The 13,106-nt window shown below is 38.4% G+C and overlaps 2 protein-coding genes across 4 annotated transcripts; both read right to left on the bottom strand.

Moving 5' to 3' along the window:
* Positions 1-453: 453 nt before the first annotated feature.
* Positions 454-1,227, bottom strand: LOC122638748 (protein FAR1-RELATED SEQUENCE 5-like). Its single transcript, XM_043831597.1, has one exon. It carries the CDS (start codon positions 1,225-1,227, stop codon positions 454-456), a length of 774 nt encoding a protein of 257 aa, XP_043687532.1.
* Positions 1,228-4,952: 3,725 nt separating this feature from the next.
* On the bottom strand, positions 4,953-12,158 carry LOC122640907 (programmed cell death protein 2-like). Of its 3 annotated transcripts, XM_043834192.1 has the most exons (11): positions 11,989-12,158; positions 11,836-11,952; positions 11,639-11,722; positions 11,214-11,347; positions 11,022-11,119; positions 9,090-9,178; positions 8,892-9,006; positions 8,320-8,477; positions 8,157-8,227; positions 5,547-5,661; positions 4,953-5,329 (listed from the first exon to the last, which is right to left on the bottom strand). In XM_043834192.1, the coding sequence occupies exons 1-11, from the start codon at positions 12,055-12,057 to the stop codon at positions 5,165-5,167; spliced, it is 1,215 nt and encodes a 404-aa protein (XP_043690127.1). In that variant the 5' UTR covers positions 12,058-12,158; the 3' UTR covers positions 4,953-5,164. The 3 variants fall into 3 exon arrangements, with proteins under 3 accessions (XP_043690127.1, XP_043690125.1, XP_043690126.1); XM_043834190.1 differs by having other exon boundaries at positions 11,836-12,158; XM_043834191.1 differs by having other exon boundaries at positions 8,320-8,474; positions 11,836-12,157.
* Positions 12,159-13,106: the final 948 nt, after the last annotated feature.

The raw sequence follows: 13,106 nt of genomic DNA, 5'->3' as shown, positions 1-13,106 counted from the left end.
TGGAAACAAATGCTTAATTGCTCTCATTATACTAGGGTCATGATCAGTAAAGATTACTTTTGGTTGTATATTTTGCATTGCTTGAAGCCATGTCCTAAATAGCCATACAAATGATTCCTTTGTCTCATCAGCTATTAGGCCACAACCCAAGAGCGTATACTGCATATGATGATTAACACCAGTAAAAGGAGCAAATACTTGTTTTTTTTTATAAGTGGTGTCAAATACAATAACATCACCAAAAATCTTGTATTGTTCCCGTGCTCTACCATCCACCCAAAAAAGCCCATTAAGTTGTTGCTCTTTATAGGCACGGATATCATAATAAAACTCTACATCTGATGCCCTTTTACTCTCCAAATACTTAATTGCTTGTTCACAATCTAACCCTATGCATTTCCTTTGCTTTGACCTTAGTAGATTCAGACAAAATGCATCAATTATACCAGCAAACTACTCACCACCAGCAAAATCTTTTACAATTCTCATTATTAGTGAAGCTGGTATCCCACACTTATGGAGTTGTTCTATAAGGTCAACTGTACCTCTATGTTTTTTCTGACGTGATATAAGTCTGAAAGTCTCATTCCTGTGCACCAACATATGGTTGTGCTCCTTTTCAAATTTATCCACAACGCACAATCCATTATTACTCTTGATCTTTATTAGAGCCCCACAATTAGTTTTCTTTACCACACAAGGCTGGTAATCCACCTTTCTCCGTTTGTTATATATTTTCTCACCTTGATTTGAACACACATAGTATCTTGCTACTATTTCTTTATCTAACTTTGAGCGATCAACCCTGTATTTCCTAACTGAAAACCCAAACTCCTTGGCATAATTGTTATCATGTTCATAAGTCTCATCATCAGTCCGGAATACCATGCCAATAGTGGGTTCTAAGTCATTAACATTGGTACTCATAACTGGCATACTCTCATCCCCATCTAAGCTCAAATCCACAACTTCTTCGTCATCAACCTCATCGACTAAATCATTCTCAAAAGATGTGTTGTTATCATCACTATCTGCACTTTGAGAATTAACCCAGTCTTCATCATCTGAACTTCTACCATCATAACCCACTCCATTCAATGTATTATCACTGTCACTGTTACTCATAGCATTTAGGACATCACTTGACCCTGTGTCATTTCTATCCGACACATAGTTTTCCCCATCAAGAAAATCATTGTATGTATCCTCTAATTCATTCAAGTCCATTTCAACACAATATTGTATAATCCTGCAAGAGTCTTACCAAGTGTACGAACATGAGGAAAACAAAACTAAATTAGGACAAAATGTATCTTAACAATCAAGGTAGCCTCCCATTTCAACCAAAAATGTTATAATTTCAGTATGTAAGTTGAAGAGAATAAATTGACTTCAACAAAAAATACTTGGAACATGAAAATAAAACATATTCACATAAGTTTACACCTCATCAGTTCACATGCAACATTCCACCCATTAAAGCCTCATCTAAAACAGGGGATGGTGACAGATTTGGAGAATTTAGAAATAAACACACCAACTAATTGCCATAAAAAGAAAAGTCATACTTTGCTCACTGGAACAACAATAAATTCTCTAATTTTCAGAAGGAAATAATTATAATTGGAGTTTAACAGGCTTTGAAGGGGCAAGAAAAGGTGGAGAAAGCCTAATTGTATGATTGTGACTGTTTCTGTGTGGGTGTATTTGTTAGTACTATAGTATTGTATTGTAATTGGGGACCAAAGAGGTGATCCTTAATATGCATGTTTTAACACAATCTTGTTGTTCTACCACTGCCAAAAACACATGCTGGCTCTTGGAACATATTTTGATATTAAGGGAAGGTTTCTCACCAGAAACGCATGCTCAACAACCAGTTCTGCCTAATACCAACCCCCTCCCCCAAGGTTCCTTAATCATGACACCTTCTCTTGGGACATTAGGTGATGACATCAATATGAAACATCACCTGTGCATTACATCAAGTATCTTGCCAATCAATGGTAGCTAATAACAAAGCTTTAAAAAAAAATTATGCTATCCATAATCTTTTATCAAGTGTTCAGACTTTGGAAAGTTGGAAGATCTGGGAGTTTGGACAGATGAAGGGGGTATAATATAAAAGGGGGGAAATTGCCCAAGTTGCGAGTTCTGGTATTGCATTCCAACAGATTCTATGGTCCCATCAATCAGTATTCTCCAACCTCTTTTAATGAATTCCTAATGCTGCAAATCATGGATCTCTCTTCCAATAAATTTACAGGTAATTTGCCAGATGAATATTTTCAAACCTTGGGGGTATCAATGCTAAACAATGGATGCAAATCAAAACCAGGGTACATTGGAGATGCCTACTATAGAGACTCGGTCACAATCATGAACAAAGGGCAACAAATGGAACTTAGCCGGCCATCTACACAGCTCTCGATCTTTCCGACAACTTCCAAGGTGAGATTCAAAAGTCATCGGAGACCTATCACTTCTGCTTCTAAACTTGTCTCACAATAAGTTAGCCAGCCAAATCCCATCATCGATCCAGAGACATGGCACAACTTGAGTGTGATATATATAGACAGAAAGCGAACAACACAAGAGCTCATACCTGCTACTGAGATCTCTCTATCTCTGCCGACGCCTGTGAGTATCGACCAAATGGGGGAAGGGAACGCCGGTGAGAACTTCAATCTCGTTTTACTTTGGTAGTGGGGTGATTGTGGAACTCCAATTAAATCAAGGTTAAGTCATTTTACTCTGGGAGGGTGTTTTGGGTTTTGGAAGTTTTTGGTATAGGGGTGATTTTGGAACTCCAATTAAATCAAGATTAAGTAAACCGATAGCTTATAGTATGACCGCAGTAGGAGGTCATAGCAGATATCTCATTACCGCCAGTAGCAGGTTTCCATTTAATTCTAAAGTCAATACAACAGTGAGAGGGATTCGACTGACTCTAATGCTCAGCGCATATTTTGTAGTCTTTTGTTTGGAAATATAAGTCCCACCGAAATTCAAAATATTTTTGTGGAAGCTCTTGAACAATGGTTTAGCGATTAAAAGTAAGTTTAATCATTATCTATCCACCGGTGATTTATGTCCGTTCTGACATATGTTTCTTTCCTGTCAGATTTCTAAAAGAATTTGGGCTGTTGGGATCTTAGAATTGAGAACAGAACAACTTCGTGGTTCCTCACTGGCAGTCCAGGAATTTACCTATTACCTCTATTAGGTCACCTAATCCTAATTAGATCCTTTCAAATATTAACAATTGGGTAAAAGATCTAAATTACATAGGTAAAGTACCTCAATCTAATTCAGGTGTCTCCTTAATCCGTTTTCTCTCATGGGAAGAATAATAAAAAATTTCCGGAATCCTCTAATATCATAATCTACATGATAGTTTCTCCAGTTCATCATGAAAAGCAGATTGGACAAGGTGTACCCAGTGCATGAGGCTCTCACCACTGCAGAATCTAACGAGGGTCATAATGCGCACAGCCTACTCCCGCTTCGTGGAAAGACTGTTTCCAGACTCAAACCCGTGACCACTTGATCACAATGGGCTCACCCTCCATGAAAAGCAGGTTGAACATCGATAATTAATATGACAGTTTCTCCTAAGTATCTCCAATGCAACACTTAATTTTGGTTGGGCAGAAAATGCACAGGAATCCAAGACGAGAAGATTGCTCGAAGGCCTTCAAAAAATCAAACAATTAGAACTCACTTGAATTACCATCTGGACTGACTGTGAATCACTTCTAGATAAGGGTGTCAATTGGGACGATTCCCAGTATTTGGAACGGGACAGTACCGGTACCAAACCAAAAGTGCCAATCCCAGTACCGTCCCATTTAGTTAACGGGACCAAACCTAGATCCCAATCCCGATTATTAGCGGGACGAGACGGTACCGATTCTTAAACGGTTCTAGGCACTGTAGAAAAAAGACGAAGAAGTTTAATTGTTTCTAACGAGACGGGTTTATTAGTGTTGTGGAATTTTTTCACTATTATGAAATCTAAGTTGTCTACTGCTTTTAAGTTTTTATAAAGCAACTTAAATTATGAAATCTTAAAACTTCAAACTCCCTAAGATCACTATTACCAAAAAAAAACTCTCTAAGATCACATGTAATAAGCTTTTCATTTTTTTAAATCTAGAGAAGTCCTACAAAATGAAAGAATCCCGTTGTGCAAAAAGGAAGAACCTGATAAATGTAGTTGGTCGAGGGAGTAGCACTGTAGCAGGTTCTGTGAAGATAGACTTCAAGCTACGGTTATTGACATGTTGTTCTTCTTCGTATTCAAAAGGCAATTAGTGAAACCTTAATGAGTCGTAATTCTCATACCCTTTTTTTTTTTTTCAAAAAAAAAGATCTTATCTACTCTTTTCTTTTTAAACGGTACTAGTAGTTTCGGTACCATCCTGTACCTAATTGGTATTTCGCTACTGGTCCCATTGGGAATCCTGTCCCAGAACCGTCTCGTCCCATTTATCATTCGATACCAAAATCAGATACCAATACCGTCCCATTTACTAATGGGACGGTCCGGTACCGGATTTTAGCGGGACGATATTGGGACGGTTCCCGATTCCGATCCCAAATTGACACCCCTACTTCTAGATATGCTTCATCAAGGAAGGGAGCACTTATAGTATTGTTTCATATTGTTTTGTATAGGGACAAAAACCTTAGATGTTGGTATAACATTCCTAGGACCTCATAAGCTTTGGATCATAGTTTTAAAAATCGGACCGGAGGGTAAACCAAAAAGTCGAACAGTTCTAACTCAAACCGTTTTAAACCAGAAGAACCGCAATTAACTAGAGGAAAATAATAAATACATAAATAATATTCACCGAATCAAACGAAACAGTACGCAAAAAAAACTGGACACTAATAAAAAACCACCCAATTTTTATTTTTATTTTATTTTTGGCTTTTGAAGGGCAGTCTTTAGTGGGGACCAGACCAAAGAAGAGGGTGTTCTGGTTTTTCTGAATTGGTCCGGTTTTTTAAGAGACTGCTATTAAGTTTGAAAAGCTTGGTTGGACAAACAGTCGGATCACAAACTCCGCCACATTTGGTAGCAAAGCTACAACTATTACCATAAAGAAGCAAAAACTTTCCAACATGAACCTATTTCAAACAAAGAGAGAACCCATCAGGCTATCCCAGCAGGAGAATATAGCTGAACCCACGCAAATTCCTCTTTGTACCCCATTCTAGCTTCACAAGAGGCTGTACAGGTGTAAATAACAATGGTTGCCCAATCAAGAGAGTCTGGATCATTCTTCACTCCAAAGTAGTACAGCAGCTGGGGCAAGATCTGCAAATACCAACATGGCAGATTGTCATCACCAAGCCAGAACATGGAAGAGAGAGATCCAATGGAGCAAGTAAATTTGTGCAGACAGATAAACTAACTGAACAATTGAGCTCAACGATAAATGCAAAAATAATATAGACATTCATGTAGATTAGATGTACCACCAATGCGAGATTGTATCACAAAAATAAAGACAGTGAAAGAAGGATCTCTAAACCTGGAATTCAAAATGTCGAGGGCCATCACAGTGGTTGCATTTAGGAATATCTGCCTTTGATGGGCGGCCACTTGACATGGGCCACAATGGTTTAGCATTTGCATCCCTACAATACCTGCAATAATTCGATGATGCAAATCAAAGACCCACTAAGTTTAAATGCTATCAATACATAAGGTGTTATTATTAAGGTTGTACAATTTAATAAAAGAAACAAATCCAGAGTGTAATTGCTGAACAAGGCTGGTAATCAATTATATATGGGAAAATTACGCGTACCATCCCTGTAGTTTGCCTAAAATAAAGAAAAACTTGAAACTTCACACACGACTCGTACACCCCTTCCTATTTACTAAAAACTACAAACTTAACAGTCCGTTAGTAGGAGACTGTTAAGTGATTACGTCATGGTTCTATCACAAGAGGAAATGACCATAGTTGTCATGGCGTCGCCGCCATGGCGTCCTGGCGCTGGGAGAGGTGGCATATCGAGCTACGCCATGGTGGATGTAAATATATCGTTCGATATGGCTTCCATGGCGTCGCCATGGACGCCATACCACGATATGTTGGCATATCGGTCGATATTTGTACATATAAAAGTTAGATTTAAATTTTTTTTTTTTAAACCATTTAATAGCTTAGATGCTTTGCTCCAAATCACACACACTGAAGAAAAACTATTGCTATCAAGCTTCAGTAAACAGGTTAGCCTATCATTTGATTTTTACTATTGCTTTTAATTATTTGATAGGTTAATCTATATTTTCAATTTTTCATACTTTCATACACACTAATGGATATTAGTTACACTTTCATGAATTAAACCATAGTGGCATAGTATATTAGTAGTAGTGTAGTACACTTTCATGTTGATTTTTAATGTTATAGGACATATATTATAGCATACTAAATGACATTAAAAATAGAGAAAATAAAAAATTAAACATGGTCGACGTGCTCGCCATGGCAGCGCCATGGCAGGCGACATGTCGATATATTGATGTGACACCCTTCCACCGACTTGGATCGCCGTGACGCCGTGACAACTATGGAAATGACAAATATGTCATTTACTCATAAGAACCTCAAGAGGTGTCTTCGTCCTCCCCAAACTCTAATCGACTTCTCCAAGGACGGCCACCACTGGAACCCTTTTTCTCTGTGCAAGCTTCCCCTTGCACTTGTCACCGCTGGTTGAATCAACGGTCATGGGACACCAACGTTGTTGTTATCATTGGTTGCGGTGGTGGTACCTTTGGAGAGGGAAGGAAGGTCCAGGGCAGAAGTTGAGCCACCATATTTGCTAATCTTAAGCATTCAATTGCAGGGGGCTTGGCAGTGGGCGTTACTGTTCCTGGTTTGGATGGAGAGGCGGTCACAAGTTCACATTCGTTGGAGATGTTGCCATTGTTTCGGCAGCACCTTCGCAGCTCAGGACAGGATCCATGCCGTTCAAGAATCGGAGATTGAAACAAGAACTCCCCCCTGATCTAATCCTCCCAACGCACCGCCCCACTCTGATATAAACCCCCCCCCACGCGTATTATGCTCTACATTTTCAGCAGCTATTCAAATCGTGCATCCAAATTCTGCCGCTCCAATGTTTCAAATGCTTGCCGAGGATTTGATGTACCAAAACTCACCGCTTCAAGGGTCTGCTAAATTCTATACTTATGATTTCTCGGCATTCCAGCTAACAGATTCAGGACCTCTGAGCACAAACGGCAAGAACTAAGAAGAAGAAACCAGTTCCCGAGAATTTTTTTTAATTTATTCTCCCTTCTTCGTTCTACGCGAGGGTTTCAAATGGGGATGGGCTCGGGAATTGCAGGGAAGGCGGAGGTGGGAGGAGGGAAGGGGGTGGTGTTGCATGTGTAGGTGGGGGAGATACTGAGGAGGAGGAGGAGATGGGATGGATGAGGGAGTTGCGGTGTTCCTTCGTCAGTAGGTTGAGGGAGTTGCAGAGGATGGAGCTGTGGTATTTTGTGAAGAAGAACACGAGGGACGGTAAGAGAATGAAGCTTTTGTATTGAGGGTTGAGGATTTGAATTATTTTGTTTGAAGAGGGTAATATTGTCTTTTGAATTGCACTTCTAACCGTGTCAGGCTAAAGGGGTACAGAAAAAAACCGAAGGGGTGTACGAGTCATGTGCGCGAAGTTTCTGGTTTTTCTCGAATTTAGGCAAAACTACAGGGGTGGTATCCGTAATTTTCCCATTATATATACCACCAAAACTGAGTTGGTTCACCCGAGTATGTTTACCCATAGTTATTAAGACGATGCCATGGCATCCAGGCTCCTTGGGCGCCTTACCACCATGGCGGTGTCGCCTTGATTTTTGACCATCTAAAACCCCGTGGTCGCCTTCCCGCTTGATAACTATGTGTTTGCCATACACCATGCGATAAACCCTCGAAACTTATCAAATGAAAGAAGATCTATCAACATCTCATGAAAGTAAAGATCCATTACTTGCACTACAAGAATGATCAAATTCCTGAAAACTAAACCCTTGATGGTGATGAGGATAAAAACAGAACTGCACAGCAATTTGGAGAAGACCAGAGATGAACATACTCATTTTTCTACAGTTCAGAAGTACTCACCTCATTACTTGCTCGGGAGCTTTAGCGATGCGCTCTTGGAAAGAAGCCCAGCATTTCTGGTCATCATTTCCCTAGCACCCACATCAAAAGAAACAACCATGAAGGATCCAACTAGATGGAACCACAAGCAAAGATCAGCTGTGCAATGTAAACCCAAGCATACCTCAAAAGTATCTAACAGTGACTTCATTGATTCATCCAGCCGGCCATTGGAAACCACTGAATTCGAGTAGTCATTGCCTTCAGATGCCTCCACATTAAATGAGTCTTCATCCTCGCTTATGATTTCGTATTCAGGCCCAAGAGCTTTGTTGGCAACTGTATTGAAAAAAATTCACAACTGGTGAACCTATGTACAAATATTGGAAGTACTGGGAATAAAGCACAACATATTCAAGGATTCATGATCTATGCATCGTACTTGTGCTGATGAATCGCGTGTTTAAATTTTAGATACCAACTTGATGGGCCACTTAAAACTATTAACTATCATATAGTTGTAACCACAAAAGGTCGAACCTTATACCTCACCAATCACAACTCTTCTCTCTCTATAAATCCAAGTACTAAGATAAAGTGTAGATTGAATTATTAGTGTGATACAACCATCATACCTTGGCCCATCCTAACGAAGGTTTGAGGTTTATAAGCATGTGTCACATGCATAGAATGGGGTGCACTAAAATATTTGAGGGCATTTCACCAATTAACCAGGTTTACTCGTATATTAGCAACCTTTTTCTATCTCTTCCAATTTAGTTCTGCTGCCATAAGTGCTAGAGTTAGAGGATTGAGAAGAGATGCATATTCGTTGACAGTCAGCTTTATGTCCTGAGCGCCAATGCATCATCTGCAACAAAGGAAGAACATCAAATTTTCATGGTGTTGATCTAAGTTACAAGCCAGCATTTGAAAATTATCACTGCTAATTACCTGATGTTTCTCTGAGCAATAACGTGCACTCTTGCAACTGCTACAGACCTTGTCTCCCTTCCATGTACCACACCAACAACAGAGTGCAGCTAAAACAAGACATCACTGAAGCAATGAGATTACTGGCAAAATTTTGAAGGATGCAAACTAGTTTTAGATACGCATATATATTATGTAATCTTTCATAAACTTCTGCATCTAATATGGCATGAGTCAGACACATGACATGTCACAGTACATCCAACCTAAACCTGCTCCAGGCTATTCAATTATTGCACCCTTAGACATATTAAAGCTAAGTAATCACTAGAAAAATTTAAACTGAATCCATGATCCACAGGCAAGGAAGAAAAAAGGCGACAACCCATCCAAGATAAACCCCCTTCAGTATTTCCTTTGAACTTACTTTTTTTTTCCCTTTTTTAATTTTTCTACCAATAATCATAAAAAAAAATGTTAAAATGTACCTAAAAATGAAGAATGAGTACCAAATAAAAAGGTGCAAGGAGGGTGGAATGCAGAACAGAGCCTATAAGCTATTTACTAGTCTCCTTGCCAGCTTGTATAAAACTATTACAGGTGTCATAATCAAGACTCCTCCTTAACCTATCCTACTGATTTCTCATGCTCAAGGTACTTTCACTACCAGAAAACAAAACCTCTATGGAGTTTTGGCTGCAAATGGGCGTGATTGCTGGTTCTAGATGACCCTGTATAGTTGTGGTATGTGAGTTTGTGATGACCTATGGATGCTCAACGGTGCATACTTAAATACATGCATCTTATTATGTTATTGGCACACACAGAAAATGTTTATTATACGCTTGGTCGGTAATAAATAGATATGGAATTAGATGGATAATGATCATTCACTATTGTGAATTTTTAAAATACTTTTGTATTTTTTTATAATAAAAAATAGTATATAGAATTAGTTTTATGATTCAATTCAAACAATCACCTTTGAATTTTACAATGTGATTCGATTTTACCAAAGTAAGTTCACCATCAGAAGTTTGAGATTTTGAGCTGCAACGAAAAATTGCAGATCTACATGCAATCAGGAATTCAGGATTAGAAATTTGCCATATGGTTCATGCAGTGGTGTGCTGGATGCTGCAAAGAAAATAATCATTGCATCTCTATGCCAAACAACCAAAGTATAAAGCTACTAAAAGGACCTTTAAACCTTTTTTTCTGTCATTCTACTGCTAGACACCTAATCATTTGAAATTTGTTATATTAAGGAAAGATACAAGAAAAGGATCAAATTATAGATTATACCAGTTCTGGAGGTCCTTCTGAATATTTCTTATAGTTTTTGCTTGCTCTTCATTTGTAATTCTCTTCATATTGGGGTTTCTTGCCACTCTGTGCATTGGGTGATAAATAACTATATAACTATACATATATATATATATAATTATCACACACACACACACACACACACACACAAGGGTTTTAATTTGGGAGCGGGAGGAGAAGAAGTTTTTTGCAAGAAAATTATACCATTTATCAGAAAGCTAAGGAAAAAGTAAATGCACCCTCCCATCACTATTCCCAAACAACCCACCTATGCCTACTACGCTTACCTTAGTACCACCTATGAGAGAATAGCTTGTAACTATAAGTCTGTGGCTCTGTGCTTCCATATATGTAGATTCATTTACTGTCTGCTTCAGGCATACTAACAGCTTGTACAAACTCAAACAGTAGCCAGCAACCAGAATCTATCTAGTACCCATTTTTAAATTATAAACAAAATGATTGCCCTTATGGTCTATGGAGAACCCTGAGAATGAAAATGATGATCCTAATTCAATTTTCAGTTCATACTGAGTATTACGAAGTAGTGAAGTACAATTAGAAGTTACGCAAAGGCTTAAACAAAAAGCATTAGAGCCTTCTCAAAAAATAAAATAGAAAGAGTACCTCCAACTGTAGATGGTTTGTCAGTCCCATCATGTCTTGGAGGATCACTTGAGTAAAAAGGATTTGAGTGATACAACTGGCAACGGAAAACCTTCACACTTTAGAAACCATTTTCAGTGTTAGGAACACCTTGCAATTTAAAGGAAGAATAAACAAATAAGCTCCAAAAGAAAACGGTTTTTCAAACAACACCTTCGTGCTGGCTTATCTGGTGCACGTTTCCATTGCTCGTGCTGGTCTTGGAGAAGGCATGCCATTGATGGGCACATGAACACAAATATAGTCCGATGGAATGTCGATTCCTTCTCGGCAATTGGAGCATATACCTAGCAGCACAACCATTCAAATTTTATTGATTCTTTATATTATAATTTTTTTAAATTCATAGAGAAACATGGACGAATCAAATCCCTAGGAGTTGCAAATCACTCAGCTATGAACATACACAAGAAACTAACCAGAGATAACAATAACTAGCATTCATAAAGTGACAGTTCCTTCAAATATCATAAAGCAGTGGAAGAAAGTATCACTTTTGAAATGATTAAATGATGAAGTGGAAGAAAAAAGCAGATTTTTGCAAGGAGCGAAAATAAATGTCAGATGCAAAACAACACCTGAAGGACAAACTGTAAAGGGTCTCCGCAGATGCCGCAGACACGAGATTTCTCTGATGGCAAATCAAGGGGGTCTAACCAAGCCTGCAGACGTGGAAAAGAGGATATTAATCAACACAAAGAGAACCTATCCATCCATTATCAAAAAGCATTTATAAGTAACAGCAAAAAGAGGAAATCAAGGGTTAAAAACATACGGGCACTCCTCCAGCCTTGCTTGGAAATAGTTGACGGAGAAGGGAATGAGGACCTTTAGGCTTCTCAACGAAACCTAAAGTTACAGGCTCTTGCTCTTCTTCATCTTCATCTTCCTCATCGTCGTCATCTGGTTCCTGTTCTTGATCTTGTTCTTCGATTTGGAGAGAACTGAAGTCATCGAGAGAATCTCCTTCTGCTTCCAAATCCAATATCTGCGGCATTTTCCTTCTACTTCAGTTCTCCTAATCTATCTTTTGAGAAGATAAAGCGTCAACAACGCTTCAATGTCAAAGATTCAGATTATCGGCCTTCTAACTGCCAAGCATTGGCATGCCGCGTGCTTCATACAAAGAGGAACTCAAGACTTTAAATTAAACATTGCCGTGAGAGAGACAAGGCCTATTCGCCATCGACTAGCTGTGTGTTGTTGAGAACTTGAGTAGGAGAGGTGAGAGTTAGTTTCAGTCGAGTTTTAATGGTTTCTGAATGTATGGGTGGGGGAAAGATGAAATGGAAACAACATCATAAACCAAGAAGGTTGGAAATGTAATGAAAAGCTCAAAGTTTCCACTTTTTAGATTCAGAAATACAAACAAATGGTAGAGCTACGACAAATATTAGTAGGCATCAGAGCTAAGTAGGTTCCCATGTGACAATCCAATCAACAAGAAATACCAGACATGATAGAAAACCAATGGTAGAATCTAGTTGAGACCATAGTTAGTTAAAACAGGAACGGCAAAAAAACTTTGTTTGGGACTGCGTGTTTCAAACAGCTTAAAAACAAAACGGAACGGTAAAAAAGGGCCAAACATTTTAAGAATGGGAAAGAAAAAAAAAAGGAAAACGGACGGTACGTATTTTAGATGTTTAGATATTTCACGAACGGGACTAAACAACGGAAATATACACATCAATTGGAGAATTATTTGAGAGTATACCATTCTAATTTTTGGGTGAGGGCATGATGTGGGTGGTCATAATGTTTAACCTTATCCTTATTAATCAAATTAAACCAATATGGTTGATGGAGAATTGTAAATCATTGAATTAATAACTGAATGTAGCAAACAAATACGACATGGATAACACTAATTATTCAGATAATGTGGATTACTGTAATATCCAAATCAGAAAAATGACCAACTGAATGCATTTTAGTTTTAAGTTTCATAATCACCATCTAATCCAATGCCTGAAAGCACCACCTTGTTTGTAGTTTAAATTTTATCATAGGTTCACTTTGAAAACTAGACAAAACAAAACTTTC

Source organism: Telopea speciosissima, chromosome 9 (genome assembly GCF_018873765.1).
Source record: "Telopea speciosissima isolate NSW1024214 ecotype Mountain lineage chromosome 9, Tspe_v1, whole genome shotgun sequence".
In the NCBI taxonomy this organism is placed as follows: domain Eukaryota; kingdom Viridiplantae; phylum Streptophyta; class Magnoliopsida; order Proteales; family Proteaceae; genus Telopea; species Telopea speciosissima.
The sequence above is the reverse complement of the archived record's forward strand: the minus strand, read 5'-3'. Positions and strand labels throughout refer to the sequence as shown.